Here is a 23,343-nt window from a genome sequence, read left to right as displayed (position 1 = left end):
CAAAAATGGTTCAAATGGCTCCGAGCACTATGTGACTTAACTTCTGAGGTCATCACTCGCCTAGAACTTAGAACTAATTAAACCTAACTGACCTAAGGACATCACAGACATCACACACATCCACACCCGAGGCAGGATTCGAACCTGCGACCGTAGCAGTCGCTCGGTTCCAGACTGTAGCGCCTAGAACCGCACGGCCACTCCGGACGAGGCTTCACCTGTTGATCTGTAACGCTTGTTCTTTGTGGTGGTCGCTCAAACCGTTCGCCTCTCAACTGCCACACTGCCTGTCCGTGTATGGGTCAAGTTATTTTTTATATAAGTGCACTCTAAAATGGCTCTGAGCACTGTGAGACTTACCATCTGAGACCATCAGTCCCCTAGAACAGAACTACTGAAGCCTAACTAACCTAAGGAGATCACACACATCCATACCCGAGGCAGGATTCTAGGAGGAGAAGGAAGAGGAGGTTTGTGTTGATGTCCTGTCATTAGAGACGGAGCACAAGCTCGGATTGGGGTTGGATGAGAAAGGAAAACGGCCGTGCCCTTTCCAAGGAACCATCCCGGCAGTTGCCTGAAACGATTTAGGGAAATCATGGAAAACCTAAATCGGGATGGGCGGAGACGGGTTTGAACCGTCGTCCTCCCGAATGCAGGATTCGAACCTGCGACCGTAGCAGCAGCGCGGTTCCGGTCTGGAGCCCCTAGAACCGCTCTGCCACAGCGGCCGGAGTACTCTAAACACTCATTGACGTGAATTGGCCCAGTAGTCCGAAGCTAGGTCATAAATCGTGTCTTTAACAACTACGAGGAATCATAGCGTGAATCAAGGTCACCCATACTTCAGAAAAGAGGGTACTTATACATCGTACGTTCTCTGGTACATAAAACGTACATAGGAGCAACATGTTCATGGGACAGATGAAACAGGATACAGAAGTGCACAAAGTAGACAGCAAAGCGATAAATAATTAAAAAATCTTCCAAAAAGCCTTTCCCATCTATGGAAATAGTTTTAAAGAGCTTGACTGACTTGAACCTCAATCCTTGCTACTGACCTCATCGTCCATTAAGACTGCGTAGCCCACCATTCCTTACGGTTCTGTATCAAGTAGTATACATCTTGATAAATGTAAAGCACCCACATCTTTATGAAAAGGTAAAGTGATTCATGTTTCTTGCTGTGAAATATCCTGAAGGATGCCACATTTAATTCTGAGCCATATCACTAGTGACGGTCACACTCAAATAAGTAACTTGCTACGATTTGGCTATCATATATGTGCGATCAATGATCGGAATAAATTTTCAAAACCAAGAACAATTAAAAATACTGAGTCGACTAAATTAATATTCAAACGGACTCAATATTTAAATTGATCAACAGAGTCTACTTTTTAATTATTTATTTTTGTACTAGTATCGGGAGTTCATTTTCATCGTCATTGGCATCTTATTTACAGGGTGTCCCTCCTAACAGTCGTCAGAAGAATTTTTTCTAATGTTTCTCCAAATCACTCATTCTTCAGGCCACAAGTGGCCCACCGGGACCATCCGAGCACCCTGTCATCCTCAGCTGAGGATGCGTATAGGAGGGGCGTGTGGTCAGCACACCGCTCTCCCGGTCGATATGATGGTTTTCTTTGACCGGAGCCGCTACTATTCGGTGGAGTAGCTCTTCAGTTGGCTTCACGAGGCTGAAAGCATCCCGAATGTTTCTCCAGATTGAGATATTCACTCTGCAGCGGAGTGTGCGCTGATATGAAACTTACTGGCCGATTAAAACTGTGTACCCGACCGACACTCGAACTCGGGACCTTTGCCTTTCGCGGGCAAGTGCCATGGAAACATCCCCCAGGCTGTGGCTAGGCCATGTCTCCGCAGTATCCTCTCTTTCAGGAGTGCTAGTTCTGCAAGGTTCGCAGAAGAGCTTCTGTACAGTTTGGAAGGTAGGAGACGAGGTACTGGCAGAAGTAAAGCTGTGAGTACCGGGCCTGAGTCGTGCTTCGGTAGCTCAGATCGCCGGCACGGTAGCTCAGCGTGTTCGGTCAGAGGGTTAGCTGCCCTCTGTAATAAAAAAACTGAGTTAATCGATCAACAACGAACTCAAACGGATGTCTTACGACGTCCGCCCCGAGCAGATATAACGAACAAAAGCGAACAAAATGAGAAAAAAAAATGGTAGAGCACTTGCCCGCGAAAGGCGAAGGTCCCGAGTTCGCGGGCACACAGTTTTAATCTGCCAGGAAGTTTCTCCAGATATTTGCAATTTCGGTTTTCAAATCTGTAGCCTGAGTCAGTCCAGATATTGCTTATCATGTCGTTCATGTGATGTCATTGCCAGTAGAAAGCGTTACTTTGTTTCCGATTATAAAACAAATTATTTTTAAAGGGGAATCTTTATGTCCTTTAGGTACTGAAGTCCCAAAGGATTCTAATGCTATATTCGTTTTATCAGTATTTATGAACAGGAATAGTAAAACTCGAAAAATGACGAGTACTCCTGCAGCGCTGCTGTGTGGCGATACCAGTCAATGAGGAACGGGCTGCGCTATCGCGGCTGGAGACCTGGTATTTCTTCGAGTCTTACCGTCTCTGTTAAACACATACCGATAAAATGATTGTCGCTCTAGACAGATATGGGGCTGCTCTATCGAATGGGCCCGTAAAATGCCGCTTTAAAAGTCATTTTGTTTGTAACGAGAAAGAAGCCGACGCTTTCCGTGGACACTGAGCGTGGGATGAAAGACGTGACGATTAGTATTTGTCTGGACTGACTCTAGCTACACATTACAGAAACAACATAGCAAATATCGGCCGGAAGAATGGAGAACATCAGTCTGACGATTTCTTAGTACGTGGCGAAGACGTTTGCTGATAACATTCATAAAATTACCTAACTACACGACAGTGTTAATAAGCATAGGTATTTGGATGTTATGTATTTTGCCTTGCTGGATAACTGCTTCCTAACGCGCAACTGCTCACCCTGCTCGACCCTGAAATACTGATTTGCCTATGTCCCTGTGGCCACATGGAAAGCTTAAAGATAATGTTGGCACAGTGTGGCTTCCGGTTGGACACCCACACTCGAGATCGATGTTAATATAGCTAACGGATAGAAAGAGGAAGAACAAGGTAACTAACTTAAACACAAATGATGAAAGGAGCCAAGACGTTGAAAGGATTCATCAATTTTAAGGTTACGCTGTATCTATACCGTCGATGGACATTTGTCTCAGTAAAGTTTAGTACTCCTGTGAGAAAGTATTAGGTAGCGCAGAGAATAAGTTGTAATAGAGACCAGCAGCTTGATGGCTGGGGCGACTGTGTGGACATTGTAGGATATGAGTACTAGCTTCCCTGTTGTTTCGGCAGCTTGGCTACTCGGGCACCATAACCGGTTCAAAAATGGCTCTGAGCACTATGGGACTTAAGATCTATGGTCATTAGTCCCCTAGAACTACTTAAACCTAACTAACCGAAGGACAGCACACAACATCCAGCCATCACGGGCAGAGAAAATCCCTGACCCCGCCGGGAATCGAACCCGGGAACCCGGGCGTGGGAAGCGAGAACGCTACCACACGACCACGAGATGCGGGCACAGCATAGCCGGTTTCCAGTGTCCACTTGAAGGCAACTTCGTCCAGCCTGAAGATGATCAGCAGGTCTTTTCAGAGTCAGTCTAAGTAAGTTGTCTGAGCCTATCGTGCTAACTCGCTTATAACTTCGCCGTGAACGCAGGAGTTTTCCAGCACTTGCCAGAAATAAGTCCACTCAGCAAGCACCACTTTGCGAAGGAGTGCTATTAGGGAGAGCAAGGACTGGGAGTGCTCCAGAGACAAATAGGTGAAACGCTTAGATGTTAAAAGGATTTGTTGTAGCTGTTTGGAGCTTCCAGAACGACATAGATAAGCAAGAGCCCACCAGTGTGGAAGGAAAGTTGTGGCGCATTGGGGTCGAAGGGGGGTGTTTTAACTGTGCGTAACATTGCTTGTTAAATATGGAAAGCATTAAACTTAGTCCGCGTGTGCGGCCACTGAAATCAGCTTAATCCTTTTCCAGTTTTCTAGGCGAATGTTGCGGTTTGGCGAGTTAACACTTGCTCTTTAGCCAGAAACCTTACATCAGCTAGCGGAAGGTGTTGTTTTCAGATCTTGTTGAAGGTCATGGAAGGAAGTTGCGGGGAGCTAGGTGGAGGTGGTTTGTTGACTGTTAGGTGAGTACGTTTTTCGTTCCAGTGACCTCAGAATCTGCTGAAAACAGTTAGACAGTTAGAGGGCATTAAGGTTGATTGTGGATCGGTGACAAGTTTAACCCTATCAAAATGGTTCAAATGGCACTGAGCACTATGGGACTTAACATCTGACGTCATGAGTCCCCCAGAACTTAGAATTACTTAAACCTAACTAACCTAATGACATCACATACATCCATGCCCGAAGCAGGATTCGAACCTGCTACCATAGCGGTCACGCGGTTCCAGACTGAAGTGCCTAGAACCGCTCGGCCACAGCGGCCGGCCTTGAAACCTGTCATATGCGTCAAATGGTTCAAATGGCTCTGAGCACTATGGCACTATGAGGTCATCAGTCCCCTACAACTTAGAACTACTTAAACCTAACTAACCTAAAGATATTACACACATCCATGCCCGAGGCAGGATTCGAACCTGCGATCGTAGCGGTCACGCGATTTCAGACTGTAGCGCCTAGAATCGCTCGGCCACACCGGCCGGCACACGCGTCAAAACAAGGCTGTCGACTATTACTATTTTGTGTGCATCAGTGCAGAGAATGGATCTGGGCTCATCAGTAAACGTTTATCAATTAATCTTCGGAGAAAAACGTAGCACAATTTTTTCTCGCGCGCCGTGAGAGCATGATACCTGCCGTGGCCCGCCAGTGAGATTTTGCCCAACGCTACGGAAGGTACGTTTCAACGAGAACCTGGCAATTGCCTGACCTGCAATGTTAAATGTCAATTGTACATCCTCATCCGCTGTCTCACATTCACGAAACATGAGAAGTTAGTTGTCTACTGTCACTGTTTAAGGCCATTTGATAATATGTCATTTGATAATATGGCAAAGTGGTTTAAGTTTAAAGATCCAGCTAGCCTCAACAAAATCAGAAGACTGCTCACTGTGCCTGACGCAAGTGTAAAAGTCGCGAATGGCTGATTGACAAATACAGGCATTCAGCTACGGAACAATCGCACAAATACAGAAATCGCTCAAGTTGTGTTGCATGAAGACGAAAAAGAACTATGAGATCAGTGTGTGCCAAAAATGTTTCACAACGGCTTTTCTCGCCGGTTATGAGTTGCAAGGGAAATAATTTCTGCACTCTCTTGTGATGGAGGATGAAATCAGTGTGGCTTCTTACACACGGGAACTGGAAAGATAATCGATTCATTGACGGTACACTGGATGCTCGTCGACAAATAAAATCATAATGCAGATGGTCGTTTAAAAATAGTAATGGCAATGTTCTTTTTCGATCGACAAGTAGTTTTCTCAAGCAGAACTTAAATGATGGAAGATAGTGTGAAATTTTGAAGACGCTCCGTCGGGTTACTCTAAATAAAACGGTACATCCCAGAAGAGGAGTGCTTCCTATTCGACAGCCCTCGACTCTACAACTTACGGAAAATAGTTGAGTCGAAGGAAAGTTTTCAGTTGGATGGTCTGAAATGTGGAGCCTACAGTCCCCACATAGAACGAACTGAACTCTTCATGATATGAAGGAACGGATGGAAAAACGGTGATGCACGCCGTGTCAATGGAGCTGACGCAAAAGACTTGGGTCACAGCGAAAGAAAAGCTGCCTGATGGCAATGACTGAAATTTAATGGCTACTAAGCAAAAATAATGCTATGTTTACATAATATAAATATAAATGTTAATTTGCTCGAATTTGAAATGCGTTATAACCCACTTTCTGGACAAGCCACATTACCTGGCAGTTATTGGCAAAAGAAAGTCAGTTTGCGAAGAGCCGCGCGGGATTAGCCGAGCTGTCTTAGGCGGTGCAGTCATGGACTGTGCGGCTGGTCCCGGCGGAGGTTCGAGTTCTCCCTTGGGCATGGGTGTGTGTGTGTTTGTCCTTAAGATGATTTAAGTTAAGCAATGTGTAGGCTTAGGAACTGATGACCTCAGTTAAGTCCGATAAGATTTCACACACATTTGAACAGTTTTTGAGTTCGCGAAAACGAATCATCTACAAACTCAGAAATATGACCTGAAGTGCACAGCCATAAATCCTTCGCCTGTAGATGTTAGAGTTCAGTTTCTGTGTTGAATAAAGTTTTACCGGGTGTTGGGATCAGTTCGTAGCAGGCACCCTGCCGTCCCCGTCAACGTTACAAGCCCATCACTTCGTCTTAAGCCCAATGAAACTAACACCAACGAGAAAATTCATCTTCCAATTACAGCACTGACACTCGAGTAAGAACGGATACATCTGGAATACCGGTGAAGAACAAGTCAAGCCAGTAGCACAATTTTTCGGAAGCGAACATCAGCTCTCAAGATTCGGTCAAGGAAGAGCTTATGAAGACATTGCAGAACCCTGCTTATTGAGCTACCAGCAAAGATACTTTACAGTTTCAGGTCCGGTACAACAACTGGATGAGAGTCTATCCTACGAAGTTGGGATTGTCCTGGTGTAACTGTAGTCATAAGGGGCTACCCGAATAAGGAAGAGTGAGCATTTGTTCTGGTACAAAGTACAGAACGTCTCGTGCTGTGTCCAGCATGTTTCCAGGGAATGATCGACGTCAACGAGAAGGCTGTTCACTTGATCCAACATTAAAAGTCTTTAATACGGAATGAGGATTTCACGGCGAATAAGAGGTGGGAGCAGAGGGAATTCCAATTGGGGATATTTTGGAGAGCGTTTCCAGATGCTGCAATTGCCTTACAAGCAGCTTAAACTTGGTCAGAACTGAGGGATGTTCTCACGATGCAGTTAATGACTCTTTGTCACAAAGCTGTGAGAAGCACGTGTATAAAGAAATAATTATACGGTAATTCCGTTTGCTGTCTCATAATGTTGGTCACTCATCTCAAACGATGTGGATGTTTTCGGTGTCTCGATGAGTCATAAAGTTGGATTTGACATACTGTACGAGTCGAAAAATCCATTCGGCCTGAGCGCAGTACGTCAGTCTGTATCTTTAAAGATACTCTAATTTCTTGAAAAGTGTAGCATTAATTTTACAAGCTAAGGAATAATCATGCTACGGAATGAATGGGACAGGTGAAACCATCTGCCGGCATAAACCCATCTTCTCTAGACGAACATGGAGCTGTTTCCTAGAATGAGGTCCCCATCCGAAATATGTGTTACTATGTGTTGTTACGCATGCCGTGAAAGCGGAAGATATAGCAAAGGAATTTGGAACTGTGTCCGGAATGTTCAGCCCCAATTTGGTGATGATAAATGTACATTGGTGCCTGTCCTGCTCGTACGGAGCCTCCCGGGGTGGCCGAGCGGTTCTAGGCGCTACAGTATGGAACCGCGCGACCGCTACGGTCGCAGGTTCGAATCCTGCCTCGGGCATGGATGTGTGCGATGTCCTTAGGTTAGTTAGGTTTAAGTAGTTCTAAGTTCTAGGGGACTAATGACCTCAGAAGTTAAGTCCCATAGTGCTCAGAGCCATTTTGTTCGTACGGATTCACTGCTGCAGAAAATTTTCACACGAAATCCAATAGATTCAATTATTATCAAACATCGTTACGTTGCTAATCAAAGAGCAGTTGCCACACAAACTAAAAGAGGGAAGAACTGGCAGAATGTAGTTTATTGTACAATATCCTGGAAAGATATTGGTTACATCATACGGAGACGCAAGCCCTTTGTGAGACTTTGTGAAAAACTGTGTGTGTTATCTAGTGGTTCCAGTAACCATGAATCAGACTTGCAGCTCGGGAGATAAGTATTACAACGGCCCACAGTTGTCTGATGATATTAAGAGGGAGCCAATGGAAACGTTCATTTCGCCAAAGCCACCAGGAAACAAAGAAAAAACTCTATAGTTCATCCAACTGTGGTTCGAGCAATCTAATTTCTTGAACTCTTCTTTGACGGAGAAGCAAACTCCATCACTTCACATCGATGAAAATCATTTCCGCCTTTCTACTTACACAAGTGTGTTTCAAGATTTAATAAAACTCAACAAAAGTCTTGATTTTTTTTTAAATTCATCTGGTATTTGAAAACATTTAACGAAGATATACATTGTAAGCAACGTGTTTGCTGTGACAGTGAAGAAACATTCACACTTAGTTGACGCAGTTCATTTGGTGTAAGTGTTCAATACGAATGTACACATTAATTTTGGGCGACACCTATAGGGACAGCATCCATGGGCAATATCTATATGATATCTCCAGAGTTTAACACATCTAATAAGCTTGTAACTTCAGCAAAAATATACACAGGATAATCTGGCCGAGCTGTTCTAGGCGCTTCAGTCTGGAACCGCAGGACCGCTACGGTCGCAGGTTCGAATACTGCCTTGGGCTTGGATGAGTGTGATGTCCTTAGGCTAGTTAGCTTTAAGTAGTTCTAAGTTCTAGGGGACTGATGACCTCAGCAGTTAAGTCACATAGTCCTCAGAGCCATTTTTGAACACAGGATAATCGACTGCAGTAATTGGTGTATGACAGGTCTCAAATGAAATGCGAGCTCGGACATGGTGATGCAACTCCTCACTTTTATTGAATGTAGCGTAGAAACATGTAATCAAACATGCAGTCGGATGGTGTAGAGCAATAACATGCAGGTGACATTTTGGCGATGAGTCAAGACAATCTTTAAAATATGGCAGACGTCATTTTGTAGCAGGTTGTGGAAATCCGCCTGAATATGTACGCAGAAGCTTAAGGTTCAAATACGTTGGAAAATTCAGACACATTAGCGTCTGGTTCGTTAAGCACAATGAATTGCAGCTAGTTTTGAAGGCGAATATAATAAGATGGTTTCACAGTCTGCGAAATACACTGAAGCTCAAATCGCTGTCACGCAGATCATCATCAGCTTCTGCATCATCTTCAGCAGCAGTATCATTAGCCCAATTATATGACTTTGTAGCGTAGACAGATAGCGAAGTGTATAAACGAAACTTGAGGTCATCGGAAGAATTATTACGAGGAGGTTCTTCGGACCTATTGAAGAGAGAGTGGAAATGATGGAACAATAAAGAAATGTGCGATATGATGGAATGAATACGAATGACAAATACTGTATCAAGCAAGTGGAGACAGTTGACCGTGCGGCAAAGTTAATTTCCAGCCTTTTGGTAGAGGGAAAGACTCCACTTGGTAGTTAAAGACTGCGTTGGTGGTATGAACAGCAAAACGACGTTATGCAGCTGCGCGTTTCATGAGGCTGGAAAGAGGGGCACCACGTGGTCGGTAGTGGAGCCAGCGTGTGGTATTCACGGCCTGTGGTCGCCTGGTGATGGTGGTCAGATCTGCAGCGAACAACACCGAGCAACTGGGCCTGTCCTGAACTCGTGATAAGAGGTAAGAGGTTTTATCTCGATGCATGAGGATAGAGTACATTACGTGGGAAGGCATGAAACGAAACGGTAATCTAAGCTATTGATTGTAGCAAGTGATGACTAACTTCTGAGTCACAGGTTGATGAGTATCTCTAATATTCAGAAAACGAAATGCTTCATAACTGAGTCACGGTCAATACTCACATCATCTTGCGGTGTCGGGAATGCGTAACTCAAAGTAATGGCACATAGAACGATGAAGAACACGGAAGTCCGCATGGTGAGTGTATCTGAAACGAAACAAAATCATTTTGGCGTTGCGAAAATGCGCATGTAGCTGTGTCAAGCAAAATACAAAAATAAAAGTGCATAATCAACGAATCACTTAATCTCTATGGACAGTATGCCATTTTTCCAACTTGTAGATTTAATGCAGTGATTTTCGTTAACTTTTAATTGCATGCCTGTTCGAGCAAGATATTACTCTGCTTCCAATGCAGATAGTACTGCCTGGAATAGTGGAGACATTTACACTAATTATTTAGGCTTATTACTTCCATTTTCCCCTATTTCTCGGCGAAGCTTAGCATCCGGTCACTTAGATGTAACTCTCTTCACTTAAAATACGTGACTTGGACGAATAGAAAACCTTAGCCAAATTCGTAGAACAGTGGTACTGAAAAAATTGCATAAAGGACTGTATCTATACAGAGACGTCAAGTAATGCATGCACGAAATGTAATATTCAAAAGCTTGTTTGCGTGAAGCATATTTACAGAGAGATTGAAGAGCACCTATTACTTCCAAACATACTTCGTATAATAAAAAAAGTTGAGAGCGTAAAGCGAATTTCTAACTGTATGCCAGGTGTAAAAGTATGAAACCGGAATTTTGTTTGAATAATTACACTTCTGTTGCTTGAAGAGACGTTAAGTAATGCATGCACGAAATGTAATATTCAGAAGCTTGTTTGCGTGAAGCATTTTACAGAGAGATTGAAGAGCACCTATTTCGTCCAAACATACTTCGTGTAATAACAAAGTTGAGAGCGTAAAGCGAATTTCTAACTGTATGCCAGGTGTAAAAGTATGAAACCGGAATTTTGTGTGAATAATTACACTTGTGTTGCTTGAAAATAACAAACAATTTCTTATACGAAATACTCTCAATTGTTATTTATACATTTCTCCCACCTCTCCGGCAGGCTACGAATGCCACGTCAAAAAGACGCTTCTCCTTTTCAAGCGAACCAGTCAGAGTGCAATTTTCATACATTTTCATACGAACTGAAGTGTTGTTCAGGTGGAGCATGTTCCAGTGATGCAAATACACGATAATCGGACGGAGACAAGTATGTATAATAATCCGCATGCCATGGTATTTCCCAACTGAACGCCTCGGTCGTTTCCCAGACCCGTTTTGCTCTGTGTAATACGCCGTAATCATGGAGCAATATAACTTTGTGTTGCCTTTTTCCATATTCCGGTCGTTTTTCACGTAATGCTCGATTTAAATCGCTCATTTGCTGTTGGTAACGATCAGTGTCGACTGTTCCACCAGGTTTTAGCAGGTTATAATAGATGACACCCTTCCGATCCCACCTAACACAGAGCATTGTCTTCTTTCCAAAGCGCTTTGGTCTTGCAGTGGAAGTAGACGATTTGCCTCGACTCACCCATGATTTACGAAGCTTAGAATTCTCAAAATAAATCCATTTTTCATCACCTGTCACTATTCGACGGAGAAACGACTTTCCTTTGTATCCGACGAGCAGCATTTCACAAGTGGTCTTTCGATTTGCTTGCTGTCTTCCATTCAGTTCATGCGGAACCCATTTTCCCACTTTCTGATCCTTTCCCGTAGCTTTCAACCGAAGAAATACGACTTTCTGCGTGACATTCAATTGTTCCGCGAGTTCCTGTTGAGTGTATCATCTTCATCCAATAAGGCCGGCAATTTGTTGTCTTCGATCTTTTTCGGTGGTTTCCCGCGCTCGTCGTTCCTCACATCAGCCGGCCACTGTGACCAAGCGGTTCTCGGCTCTTCAGTCTGGAACCGCGCGACCGCTACGGTCGCAGGTTCGACTCCTGCCTCGAGCATGGATGTGTGTGATGTCCTTAGGTTAGTTAGGTTTAAGTTGTTCTAGGGGACTGATGATCTCAGATGTTAAGTCCCATAGTGCTCAGAACCATTTGAACCATTTTGAACCTCATATCACAATCACCTCTTTTAAATGTTTTGAAGCACTCGAAACACTCTGTTTTCCCAAGACCATGTTTGCCGAAAGTTTCAACAATCATTCTATGCGATTCTGTAACAGTTTTCTTCAAATGATAATAGAAAACCAATGCTGTGGCTAATCTTAGTCGGTAGGCACAAAACTCGACATGTTTACGGCTTGAGATACCGATGTATGGCACTTATGTTACCGTGTGTTGACATTCGTCGTCAGCCATTACAGGAAGATGGCGCTGCAGACTCGGTCTCACGGGCCCTACACTGACGACTACCACCAACTATAGAGAAATTCAGGTGTCATATTTCTACACCTACTATTATTTCCCACCTAGGAGTTTGTGAAAGTCAGAGCAAAAGGAGCAACTGTCGGAAGATGTCTACCGTACCGTTAGTGTCTAGTGTAGACTGCATTATTACAACCGCAAAGACTGCTCAAAGTAGTGCCTCTGGAATCCGTGCGGCTAGCAAAACTGACCTTTTGTGTACTTCTATTCGCGTGTTACGTTGTTCTTGTCGGCTGTTTGTACCCTTCAGCACTCGCCTTGGAGGACGATGACTGCGGTCTCCAAAGCGCCGCCGGTCTATATACTACAGCTCCACCACTCGTCTTTTTCGCCGGTGTTTCCCCATGTTTCGCAAAGATGCGGCTCGCTTTTGTGTAGCTCGCGGCTGTTGCAGTGCCGTGACGTAATCCCATTCTTAGTAGGTCCACAGCTTTATTGCCAGGAGCCGGTGCTATCGGTGGCGCCCTCGGCATAGTCTCGTCACTTTAGAAGGCGTACCGTGGATCGGCACCGCTGCCGTAACCACTTCTCTCATTCACTGGGAACCGATCCGCTATTAGCCTTCATAAATGTTATCATCAAAGTGATTTTCGGTTGTAGCAGTATCTAGTGGACAAATTTGCACACATACTTCAAATCGGGCAAAGAGAAAGCAACTGAGAGTACTCAGATGTAGCATCACTCTAGATCGCTATTGATAACTATGCCCCAAGTAACTGTGTTAGACCGTAGCCGTTCTGGGTGTACGGATATACTAATGATCTGGCAGACGATATTAAGACTAACCTCAGACATTTCACAGATGATACAGTTGTCAATAATTTATACATTTTATGGACTCATGAGCTCTGTGGCTGAGGATTATATTGTTATAAGATATACCTTAACCAACCTCATTAATTGCATTCGTAATTGCTAATAACGACAGCCATCAGCTGTAGAATGGAATGACGGCAATGAAACTTTGTACCGGACCGGGATTCGAACGCGGAGTTCCCGCTTATCAGAAGCGGTCATTTGACCTTTTTTTATCTTATTTTGTTCTATACTGTTCGTTGAATTTGTTCGGGCCGGTCGTCCGATGACACCCGTCCAGGTTGTTCGTTGATCCTTTCACTCAGTTTTTTTTTTATATTACAGAGGGTAGCTACCGTGCCGGCGACCATTTGGTTATCCGTGCACGTCTCGTAGCCAGAACCAAACTTCCGTATGTCGTCAACCATCGGTCTACGACCAGGACTCATACACCCATTATGTATATTCCCATCAGACGTCTGATTACGATGCAAAGTTTTCTTGGATATGGATGCATGTCCAAAGCAAGGGGCTCTGTGACGACTACGGACGTTATGAAATACGTTAAATGCATGCGTGCATGTCCAAAGGAACTTTGCATTGTAATTAGAATAAAAGAGGCACTGCAATATCGTATTTATCTACCGATACCGGGCAAGTGACTCCCAAATACGCCTGACGTGTACGGGAATACACATAATGGTTGTACGTGTCCGGGTCGTAGACGCGTGGTTGACGACATACGGAGGTTAGGGTATGGCCGTGACACTTGCACGGATAGCCTCATGGTAAGGCGACCGCTCGCGATAAGTGGGTAATCCGCGTTCCATCCCGGTCAGCTGACAATTTTCACTGTCGTCATTCCATTCTACAATTGATGGTTATCATTATTCGCAACGGCGAATACATTTAATGTACTTCTTAACGGCTGTAGTCGCCACAATGCCTGGTTTTTGGAGATGCATGTGTGTCCAAAGGACACACGTACTGCAATATCGTACTTTTTTATGTATCTTTGTTTATGACAATACGCGTTTCGGACTTCCAGCCATCTTGAATTGGCGAAAGACCATTTCAGTCTCCAGTTAGTTCGTCGTTAAAATATCGACTGCCGTTTAGATCACCGGCATTGGCGTGCAGAAAAACAATTTTTTTTAGCTGCTATACTTCGCAATTTGTATATATATGATGTGTTGCTGGTCAGATGTACTTGCTTCCTACCCTGCTTGTTAAATGGGCAAATCGGAACAACAACAGAGTATAAAGTAGGTACATCTAACGAGTAATATATCGTTAATATGCAACACGCGACTATAGTAGCCAAGGGTGACTGTACGATAGTTTGTATGCGAAAGCGGCAAGGGAGAGGGTGGGGGGGCGACGCTAGATATCGGGTCGTGGAGTATTTTTAACATTTTGTAAAACGAATGGCAACATGAAAGTAGGCATAAAAAACAACCAGTTTCGGCCCTGTTAAAAAATGTGCGCAATTTCGACTTTCGAATCATTTTCTTTAAAGGAAAAACACCGACTATGCTATATTTTTTCCTTTCCGTCAGCTGGGGAAGAGGGGGCAGCGTGGGTGGGAGGGGGGTGGTGGTGGGTTGAGTGGTTCCAGTTGTCCCGGGGTATGGCCGCCCTTTATAGTAGCTAAGAGAAATTTTTACTTTTCATACGTCGGCTAGCGCATCCAGTTTGCACTCGATATTTTCACGATGCAGTAACTGAAGGCTGAAATATGTGCCACACCAAACGAAGACTGACGAAAGGCTGAAATACTCAAAGCCATCAATAAAGAAAGTGACTGGTTGTTGTTTTCTTAAATAAGATTATACAGTTATCAATAATGAAGAACAGTTCGAATAGAACTACACAAATATTTAATCTGGTATTAAGATTTCAGAGTGATGTGAAGACTGGCAATTTCCTTTAAATGTTCAGGAAATTAGCACTGTGCAATTCAGAAAAAGAAAAAAAAAGAGATAGTATCCTACGACTACATTAAGAATGAGACAGTATTGGAATCAGGAGCTTCATGAGATGTTGCAGCCATTTCTCAATGCACTCAGAAGCTGGAGCCGAAACGCATAAGGCAGAATCAAATTAATAAACAGGGTGGTAAATACGAATATCAGTTTTTTTAGTAGAACTGCACTCAGACAGCTCATATAAATACCTCGCTGTAACAAACTGTAAGTATGTAAAATGGAATGACTACATAGACTCACTCGTAGGTAAGTAGGAGGCAGACTGCAGTTTTTCCGTAGGATACTGCGAAAACCCATTCAGTCCACGAAGGAGATTGCTAACAAAACACTTGTGCGATATATCCTATAATATTGCTCAAGCATGTGGGATCTGTGCCACACAGAGCTATCAGTGGGTACTGAAAGAATACAAAGAAGGGAAGCACGAATGATGACACATTTGTTTGAACCATGGAGCAGCGTCACAGCGATTCTGGAAAACCTAAATCGGCAGACGCTTGAAGACAAATGCCAATTATTCCGCGAAAGTCTACTTGCGATGTTTAGACAACCAGCTTTAAGTGATGAATCTAGTAAATATATATGACAACCCATTGTGTACCGCTCCAGTAGGGATTACACTAATTACAGCGTGCACAGCGATGTTTAGGCATTATTCCTGCGCTCCATAAAAGGGGTGTAATGAGAACAACACTATGCTATGTGCTTCACTGAGGTTTTTAGAGTATAGATATAGTGAGAAGGCCGATATGCACAAACAGATATTCTAATAATGAGAAGGCAGCTGGTTTTTCTGCGAAAGATATACAATTATCAATTGAATGTCTGTTTATCTTAGCCACAAATGGTCATCTGTAATTACCGCAGGAATGGCCGCCTTTTACAATACTTGTACTCATAGAACACCGTTTTAAATACAGAGCGATTGAGCAGAAGCACTCTTAAACAAACTATCGACCACACAAGGACACCGCATACTATGCGACACCCCCCCCCCCCTCTCACAAACTGCTGCATACTGTGTTTTCGGCTGTCTCCACAGTATGGAACGTGACACAGTATCGGCAGTTGTCCTCAGACAAGGCATCACTGTGTGTGGTCAGTCCACAGTTTACAGTTGGCACGTCGCGCAACAAGTCCCGTTCATCACTTTTGCCTGGACCACAGTTCAGGTATCTCCGTACATACCCTGAAGTGTACCAGGTTGCCTTGGTCTGCGTGGTGGTTTGCTATACTTCTCCTCGTGCACCAAACACTTACATAACTTGCCACCTGAACACTCCTTTTATATACAATGGACGTATATACTCGGCCAAAGCTGGTCCCAAGCCCGGTTAAAAAAGGAGGAGGGGTTGGAGTAACACCTCGTTAAAAAACCTTAGTTCACCTGGCCTGGGTGATAGTACCTCGTGAGGGTCCCTTGCTAGGGAAACGGTGAAGACCACAACGGCACCAGACTGTAGCGTCTGTTCCCACAGTGGGGGGCTACAAAAAACGTCTGTCCCACATGTTAGAGGCGGCCTCACTTATAATTCTAAGCTAAATGCTTGAATTTCTATCATTCAACTACCTTTCCCCAAACCAAAGCCGGCCTCGGTGGTCTCGCGTTTCTAAGCGCTCAGTCTGGAACCGTGCGACTGCTATGGTCGCAGGTTCGAATCCTGCCTCTGGCATGGATGTGTGTGATGTCCTTAAGTTAGTTAGGTTTAAGTAGTTCTAAGTTCTAGGGGACTGATGACCACAGATGTTAAGTCTCATAGTGCTCAGAGCCATTTGAACATTTTGAACCCAAACCAAACTTAAACCTAAGACATGATGGTAAATTTCAAAAGGAAAATTACTCCAGGAAGTAACCAATCTTCCATCGCTATTCATGGCGGTGCAACTAGGCTTTTGGATTCTGGAGAGCCTAGAATATAATATAAGGAAGAATTGGAACTTCATAGTACTTCTTCAAAGATAAGACCCAAGAAAAAACATCTACTGGGGACTCAACAACAACACACTTATGAAACTTGGAAAACTAAAACACCTAACAGACACTCTCAATCAACGAAACACACTTTTATTACCACTTCAAGAAACAAGGTATTCGGATGAAAATGCATTTGTCAGGTGGATACAGGCTCTACAAAGGAAAACCAGCCATTAAAAATTCCAATAATACGACTATATTAGGAACCGCAATTATGGTCAAACAGCAACTTATGGAGCCAATAACTAATTTTAACTCCCCATCAGAAAGAATTTCATTCCTGACGTTCAAGTCAGCCAATAAACGTCACACTATTATAAGTGCTCATGCACCTATCAACCAACATAATGGAACAAATATTGACAAAGTGGAAGATTTTTGGAGAATGCTAGAACACGAAACATCCATATCACCAAAAGAACATAAAACAATTTTAGTGGGCGACTTCAATGCACAAGCTGGCAAAGAAATAAAATTTAAATCAGTAGTTGTAGATTATCCAGCAGATGCAAGAACCAACAGAAATGGGGAAAGACTCATAAACTTTTGTAAACAATTTGATCTAAAACTAATGTCGACATGTTTCCGGAAACTTTCAAGAAAGAAAAAAACTTGGGTCTAACCTAATCCAAATCAAGGTGAATATCAGTTGGACCATGTGGCAATAACGACTCGCAACTACAAGGAAATCTTAGATATCAGAGTAGGGAAAGACCTAAACATAGACTCAGACCATTATCTGACTGAAAGAAAGACCATGTTCCAACTGAACAAACGTAAACCAAAACCAATATGATTTCCAATGGTAAACACTAAATTTCTCATGCAAAATCAGGACAAGTTCTGTGATATACTAAACACAATAAAAATGGATGATTGGGAAGAAATTGAAGAAACAATGCTAGATTCAGTTAAAGAAATGGGACAACCATGAAGAATATCAAGACACAGATGGTGGAACGAGCTGTGTGATGAAGCAATTGACAATCGACTAAAGGTGTGAAGAAAATGAAACAGTAATAAGAAACATGAATACTGAGAAGAGTTTAAAAAAGAAAGGAAAAAACAGCAAAAATCATCAGATCAGTGAAAAGAAAATATGACAAAGACAGATTAGAAGAAATGGATTCAGCCTTTAAAAGGAACAACACAAGAGACTTCTATAAGACTTTCAGAGAAGTTTTAAGAGGATAAATGGTTTTAAGCAATAAAGAGAACTGTCAAATTTTAGCTGAGTACTTTGGAAATCTATTAAATTGTGAAGAGCCTAATGACAGATTACAATTTCAAAAACCACAACATGAAAACCCACCATCAGAACCACCTACAGGAAAAGGAATAGAAAATATTATCAAAGCATTGAAGAACAACAAAGCATCAGTAGAGGATGCGATAGTAGCAGAAATGTGGAAACTAGGGGGATTATCCTAATGACAGAAAATTCACAAAGTATTTAAAGACATTTGGACAAAAGGAATTATACCCAGTGACTGGAAACAAGCATTGATCCATCCTCTCCATAAAAAGGAGATAAAACAGAAACCAACAACTACAGGGGCATATCCTTGTTACCAGTGGCATACAAAATACTTCAAAAAAAGCAGTTTTAAATAGAATAGAGGAACAAGCAAGATCTAATATAGGAGATTATCAAGCAGGATTTAGAAAATGTAGCTCATGCGCAGAACAGATTTTTAATTTGAAAACAATTTTGAGAGTGAGAGCTATACAAAATAAAAATACAGTAGTTACTTTTGTAGACATCAAGAAGGCCTACGACTCATTTGACAGAGAAACACTATTCCAGATACTTTATGGATCAGGGATAGATGAAAACACCAGAAGACTTGTTGAACAAACGCTCACAGATACAACATCGAGAATTAAGTTTGAAGGCGAAATATCTGCAACATTCCGAATCAAAACAGAAGTTCGACAAGATGGACTGTCCGCAATTCTCTTTAACTTGGTTTTAGATAAAATAGTAAAAACGTGGGAAGGCACATTAAAAACAGAGGCACAAAGGGTATAAGCATTGACCAAGGAAAGAACAAAATTGAAGTGAAATGTTTAGCCTCTGCAGATGATACGGCATTGATAACTGAAAACCGAACACACGCAACAGTTATGCCTGATCTGTTACACGAGATTGCTGAAAAGACTGAGATAAAAATATCCTATGAGAAAACCGAGTATACAGAACACAAACATAATACAGAAAAGTTTATGAAAACAAAATATAGAAAAATTAAAAGAGTTGATAGATTCAAATACCTGGGGGAATGGATCCAAGCCAGTGTACTGGATAACAGAACAAATAAAGAAAGAATACAAAAGTTAGATTTGCATATAAATTAATACAAAACTACTACAATAAGAAATCAATACCCATACAATCGAAGATTAGACATTATAATTCAGTTATTAGGACACAAACAACGTATGGATCAGAGTGCCTAACATTGAACAAGAGAGGCGAATTAAGAGAACTAGAAAATACTAAGAAAAATTCTAGGTCATGAGAAAAACAAGGAAAATAGGCGTATTAACGGAGAAATGAAGACTTATACAAAAACACAGAAAAGATCACAGATACAACGAGGAAGAGACGGCTAAAATTTTACGGATTTTCAAAAAGAATGAAAGAAACACGGATTACAAAAAAAATTTAATTACGTTAGTAAGCTGAAAAACAATGTAGGATGGATGGAAGCAGTAAAGAAAGACGCCAACAAAATACGTGTTACAGAAGAAATAATACGTGACAGGAATCACTTCAGGCTACTAATAGAAAACGCAAACTATGAAGAAGATGAGCCAAAGCCTCGACCTTCCCGGCGGGGTCAGGGATTTTCTCTGCTTCGTGATGGCTGGGTGTTGTGTGATGTCCTTAGTTAGGTTTAAGTAGTTCTAAGTTCTAGAGGACTGATGACCTGAGATGTTAAATCCCATAGTGCTCAGAGCCATTTGAACCAATTTGAACCTCGACCCAAGAGAGTGTGGACAGATGAGCAGAGACGAGCAGTTAGCGAGAAAATGAAGAAGTACTGGGAAGAACGGAAGAAAAAGAAACACCATAAGTCTTAAGTTGTATGAGGTCCATAGCTGACCAAATTCATAAATAAAAAGAATACAATGAATGTTGCTTACTGAATATTCGGTCGCCGTTAAGTATTATTAATCAGGGTCCAGCTAGAAATTAACTTCTCTTTCTCATTCACTACACCACATAATTAATAAATGAAAGTCAGTTGACCTTCTTATATTATCCTTAGAATTGCAACTCAATGCATGATAAATGAGAACAGCTACCAACTCGTATACTGTTACTGTGCTACGACATAACATTTCTGATATTTATCTTCATGATTAACAATTGGAGTACATTTATTAGTTTTGGCATTTCACGTTCTCAGATTTCATGGAGCCCTTTCTTCCGCATCGCTGGAACTCGCATCTCCACCTCAGCAGCTTGGGTCGCCTGACAGCTACCCACTTCCGTACAGTCACTGGATCGTTAGCACTAATTCCATGACGAATGTTCATCTAAAGTGTGTGGATTTGATGTGTAAACTTTCTCTCTTAACCCCCCCTCCCCAAGAGGTAAAAATCGTAGGCGTTAAATCGGGGGAACGGGGAGGTATAGAGTTCCCAAACGTACTTGTCGAGAACATTTTTATATGTTACTCATTAATGAGCTGAGAGACTTTAATAAAAGAAACTGTGTAATGGGGTGTCGCATTGACCTGCTGGAACCGCCAAAGTCCGTTGGAATGCACAACGGATATGAATGGATGCAGATGATCAAAAAGGATGCTTACGCACGTGTCACCTGTATCAGAGTCGTATCTGAACGTATCAGGCGTCCAATACCATTCCAACTGCTCACGCCCCACACTATTACAGAGCACGCACCAGTTTGAACAGCCCCCTGCCGACAAGCAGGGTTCATGGATTCATGAGCTTCTCTCCATACCCGCACACGTCGATACAATTCGAAGCAAGACTTGTCCGACCAGGCAATGTATTTCCAGTCATCAACAGTCAAATGTCAGTGTTGATGGGCAATGTATTTCCAGTGTTGATGGGCACAGGCGAGGCGTAAAGCTTTGTGTCATGCAGTCATCAAATGTACACGAGTAGGCCTTCGGCTGCGAAAGCCCACATCGATGATGTTCCGCTGAATGGTTCGCACGCTGATACTTAATGATGGCCCAGCATTGAAATCTGCAGCAGTTTGCGGGAGGGTTGCACTTGTGTCACGTTGAACGATTCTTTTGAGTCGTCGTTGATCCCGTTCTTGCAGGATCTTTTTCCGGACGCAGGGATGTCGGAGATTTGATGTTTTACCGTATTCCTCATAGTCACGGTATACTCGTGAAATGATCAAAAGAAAAAATCCCCACTCCATCGCTACCTGGGAGATGATGTGTTCCATCGCCCCTGCGCCGACTACGACACCACGTTTAAACTCACTTAACACTTAATAAGCTGCCATTGTTTAAAATTTGGTAAGCTGCCATTCTAGCAGTAGTAACAGATCTAACAACTGCACCAGACTCTTGTTGCCTTGTAAATGCCTTGCCGACCTCAGCGCGTATTTTGCATGTTTACATATCTCTGTATTTGAATACTCATACCTGTACCAGTTTCCTTGCTCTTCTGTGTAGAATAACCAACTGAAAACATTAAACTTTAAGCCTCTAATTGGAATTAGTTGGTGGCTGCATATCTTGGAGGATATCGCTACAGTTGACCCAGAAATATCCCCTTGACACTTTTGTCTTCTGATTTAACACGCAAATGCATTCATTTCTTGAAGTCCAAAAATTGTACACTTCCTCTAAATTTGACAACAACCAGCCTTTATCCTGAAAGTATAATACCGTCCTACAGTTTCTGATGGGAAAGGAACGCTGCTCATTTTTGAGGTGCTTTGCCACCACCGATATGCAGTTCTCATTATTATTTATTATGCTCTTTAAACTTACTCTAAAGTTTCTTCCAGTTTGTCCCACGCACTTCAGTTTAAAATCCTGACACTTTATCTCATAAACTCCCGCTTTCCCCGTCCTGTTCTCCCTTGTGTCAATCTTATGCTTTAGCTCTGCTCCAGTTTGTTGTCTGCCCTGAAAGCAATTTTGACCCTTTTGTTGTTAAGTAACTTCGCCAATTTTGATAATTGCTCAATATAACACGACTTCGTATTTCTGCTGATTTTTCACGTTTTGTTTATTTCTTTCCATACCGCTGAATCCATCCTACCAAACCTACCTGAGAACCATTTTCTACCGCCATTTGCTTTTTTCCATTTGTTCGTCCTTGTTCCAAGAATATTTAGTCACTTGAGCATAGAACACACTAGTAGGTCTATCTTCGAATGTGACTCATCCAAAAGCGCTCGAGGAGGAGATATTCTGCAAATGGTGGGACGTCCAAGAGGCTATAGCTGGATCTCTTAATTGTACGCATAACACTGATACAGATTTTGTGTCACAAATGCTGTCTCACACTGTGAACAATTACCCAACTTTAAATCCAAAGGTTCGATGTTCAGTCAGGACTCATTCCTCACATTTTGTTCTCCTATTTCTCGCTTCTTTCGCCTCTTGCCTTCATTCGTTAACGTGAAAAATGTGAAGTTGGATCTCGGTTCGGGGTTCAGGCGAAGCTGAACTGTAGGACGTTTTTTGACTGGGCTGTTTGGACCATTAAGACTTCCTCCCCTGTGTCAAACTCTCCATCTCCGTCTTCAGAGTTGCACATAAACACAACATTTGCGATTACTTATTGTATCTACTCCAAGTTTTTCTCCTACAGTTTTTTCCCCCCACGCCTCCCTTAGATGACATGGAAATTATCCTCTGCTGCATTAATGTATGACCTATCACCCTGCCCCGTCTTCTACTTAGTGTATTTATTTCACATATTCCTCTCTCATCAATTGTGTGTATCTTGTGTCCGCCACCCCTGCCCACCATGGAACCAACCTGGTTCAAAAACTTGGACGTCCGTGTTTTTACAGACTATACTGGGTAGTACTTTTGTGTGTGTGTGTGTGTGTGTGTGTTTCTTTTAATTTATATAAGGAACTTGGATTTCCACTTCGGGCTCTTATCTCTGTTCTGTTATTAAAATTGCGCTAAAGTTAACTTGACACTCTTGCAACTATTGCTGGCTGTTTGGTGTTCGTTGTAAGAGTTTGTACTTCACATTAAGAACAATTGTTTGTAAATTGAACTCTTTTTATTGTTCTGCTGTGGAAATTGCAGTTTTGTTAATATGGAACTTTTGTAACTAGTGTTGGCTGTATGATCTCTGCCGTCCAAAGCGAAATATAAAGAAAAATAGTGTTAAAAAATGTTCCTCTCCTAGCCGATTATGCACTTTTATCTTATCAGTTCACTCTATTTTCAGTCTCATTCTGTAACACCACATCTCAAACGCTTATTGTCTTCTTTCCCGGTTTTCAACAGTCCACTTTAAGGTAATGCTATACACCGAACGTATTGTCTTAGAAATTTCATCCTCAAATTAAGCCTGTGAA

General features: G+C 42.4%; 1 protein-coding gene across 2 annotated transcripts in view; it reads right to left on the bottom strand.

The window, feature by feature from the left end:
* Positions 1–23,343, bottom strand: part of LOC126323091 (uncharacterized) — a 43,741-nt gene that overhangs the window by 2,126 nt on the left and 18,272 nt on the right. The window contains exons 1-2 of one of the 2 annotated variants that reach the window (XM_049994607.1): positions 12,230–12,301; positions 9,721–9,806 (exon numbers count right to left, since the gene is read on the bottom strand). In XM_049994607.1, coding sequence (XP_049850564.1) covers positions 9,721–9,795 — 75 coding nt within the window. In that variant the 5' untranslated portion in view covers positions 9,796–9,806; positions 12,230–12,301. Of the gene's footprint in view, positions 1–9,720; positions 9,807–12,229; positions 12,302–23,343 lie in introns of those variants that run through there. The other variant, XM_049994606.1, reaches the window with a different exon arrangement.

The sequence above is a fragment of the Schistocerca gregaria genome, chromosome 2, assembly GCF_023897955.1.
Source record: "Schistocerca gregaria isolate iqSchGreg1 chromosome 2, iqSchGreg1.2, whole genome shotgun sequence".
Lineage (NCBI taxonomy): Eukaryota > Metazoa > Arthropoda > Insecta > Orthoptera > Acrididae > Schistocerca > Schistocerca gregaria.
Note: the sequence above shows the minus strand (reverse complement) of the source record. Positions and strands in the feature narration are given on the sequence as shown.